This window comes from Pundamilia nyererei, unplaced genomic scaffold (assembly GCF_000239375.1).
Source record: "Pundamilia nyererei isolate P.nyererei 1_Seehausen unplaced genomic scaffold, PunNye1.0 scaffold00371, whole genome shotgun sequence".
NCBI lineage: Eukaryota > Metazoa > Chordata > Actinopteri > Cichliformes > Cichlidae > Pundamilia > Pundamilia nyererei.
Genome location: NW_005187772.1, coordinates 284,930 through 287,077, shown reverse-complemented (window position 1 = coordinate 287,077; position 2,148 = coordinate 284,930). Strand labels below are relative to the sequence as shown.

The following is a 2,148-nucleotide window of genomic DNA, read 5'->3' as shown; positions in this document are numbered from 1 at the left end:
CAAAACAAAACAAAACAAAACAAAACAAAACAAAACAAAACAGAGAAATTTCTTGAATAAATATATATATTTTGTTTTTTACCCTTTATCTTTAGGTTAATAAATGATTCTTGGTTTCCTCCGTCAGTGCTGGTGTAGCACTTGTATCTGCCTTCATCCTGAACCTCCACCATTTTCAGCTGCAGTGAGGCGTTTCCTGCGGCGATCTGGTCATTGAATAGTGATGTCCTGCCTCTGAAGCGCTCACTCTGGAGTTTGAGCTGGTCTTGGTTATTGTAGAATGAGTGGACATTAAGGTCTCCTGCTGATACCTGAGTCCAGTGGATGACTACATCACTGCCACTGTAGCTGCACCGTAACATGCAGCTTTCCATGAAAATGCAGGACACTTCAGTATCTGCAACAACAGGTAGAGACACATCATCAGCGTTTAGCCCTCTGATGTTGCAGAATTAAAAACTTTTCTCTCTCTTAATAAAGCCTTTTAACATTTTTCTGCTCCAGTTCAGGAAAATTTAACCCAAATATGCAGCACCGGTGTGGCGACTTTGATTAAATGATTTCCTGATATTCATCAAATGTCATCTTTTTCTGTGCTGTGCAGAGAACTTAAAAACATTAATGACACAATTTTCAAAGCAGGCATGACAACTGTTTTTGATAAATATATACTGTATCTTGCTTTATTTGACCCTTAGCTAAGTTATTTCATTTATTCATCAAGTTTTTTATGTTTGTAAAAGATCGGATTAGGCTGAAAACGTAAACATTTCCAGTTTTCTAGTATTTATTGAGTATTGAAGTATAAGTAAAGTGAAACACATACTGTTTCACATTGTCATGAATCTGCAGTTTTGTGTTAGTATATTTGAGTTCCTGTTTAGGTTTCCATTTATTCTTTGTAGGGTGAATTTTAATCCCTGCTGCAGGTCTTATTATTTTTGTAATGTTAAATCACAGTTTTATTGCATTATGCGGGTTCTAGCTACTGTTGATTATCTATAGAGTTTAGATGTTTTAAAACTCCAGTCCTAGTTTTGCACCCTCGTTCTTTATTCAACATAATTTAGAAAAACATAAATTGGTCATATGTGCATGTTTTCCAGCCTTTAACATTATAATAAATTAAATCATTTAGATTAATCCAGGAAAGGAAACAGAAAAAAAGCTATGAGATGAGAAAAATAACACAGGCGACAAAATAAAATATGTTTTGTTGCTTTTGTTTTCATAGGTTTAAAATCTCAAACACTGACAGCTGGCTGTACTACAGACTCTATTTCCTGCTCTTTACACTCTGGATTACTTAAAGAATATGTCATGGGCCTGGGTGACCCAGAGATCACGTGTTATTTTTGAGTTTAATGAATATTAAGAGTTTTATTCGTCTTTCTTAATCCTTTATGGTTGTTTGTGGTGTGATCTGCCCCTGGTCCCTCGTTTCACCGTGTGTGGTTGTGTCAGTTTTGCTGCCCCACCAGGCCTGGAGAGTCCCTGCCTTGGAGCCACCCACACCTGGGATAATCACTCACTTGTTGCTGATCTGCTTAATCAAGGAGCTCTACTTAAGAGAGCAGTGGAGCAGCAGTCAGTGTGGGATTGTTAAACTTGGAATTCAGTTAGTGCTCAGCGCATATAGTCGTGTTGGCATGGTTAATGTGTTTTGTCGGCCGGTGGATAGGACGGTACTCATTATGGCATCTCTTGTTTTCAGGGTGATTACAGAAACGTGTGGAGGGAGCAGCACACTGTTAAACACATGCACCGAGGAGGACTAAACATTACCACGCATCACAGAGAGGAATCACGGCATGGGGAATTGGGAGAGCACAAACTGGATTGTTGGCACTGTTTTTCTGTTTTTTCTGTGAAAAAAAAACAACACACTTTCTCCATTGTAAAAGTCCAACATTTGGGTTCTCCTTCAGCCAATATGTTTCACTGACCTGTCAGTGAGCACAAACTCACTGCCTACATCCAAACACAGTTTAAACCACCTTCCCATTTTATAGATCTCATAGTTTGTATACTACGAGTATAGTTTGTGAAATTCCCACCTCCACTCCCACACACTGAATGTTTTCAGTGTTATTCAGTCCGTTTCCAATAATTACATTTCCTGGAAGTTTGGGCATTTTTTTTCAATGA

General features: G+C 38.2%; 1 protein-coding gene across 1 annotated transcript in view; it reads right to left on the bottom strand.

Moving 5' to 3' along the window:
• LOC102209537 (CD276 antigen-like) overlaps nucleotides 1–362 on the bottom strand; it is a 9,971-nt gene extending 9,609 nt beyond the window's left edge. The window contains exon 1 of the mRNA XM_005752676.1: nucleotides 83–362. Within this exon, the coding sequence (XP_005752733.1) occupies nucleotides 83–362 (280 nt within the window). The remainder of the gene's footprint in view (nucleotides 1–82) is intronic.
• Between the last annotated feature and the right edge of the window lie 1,786 nt (nucleotides 363–2,148).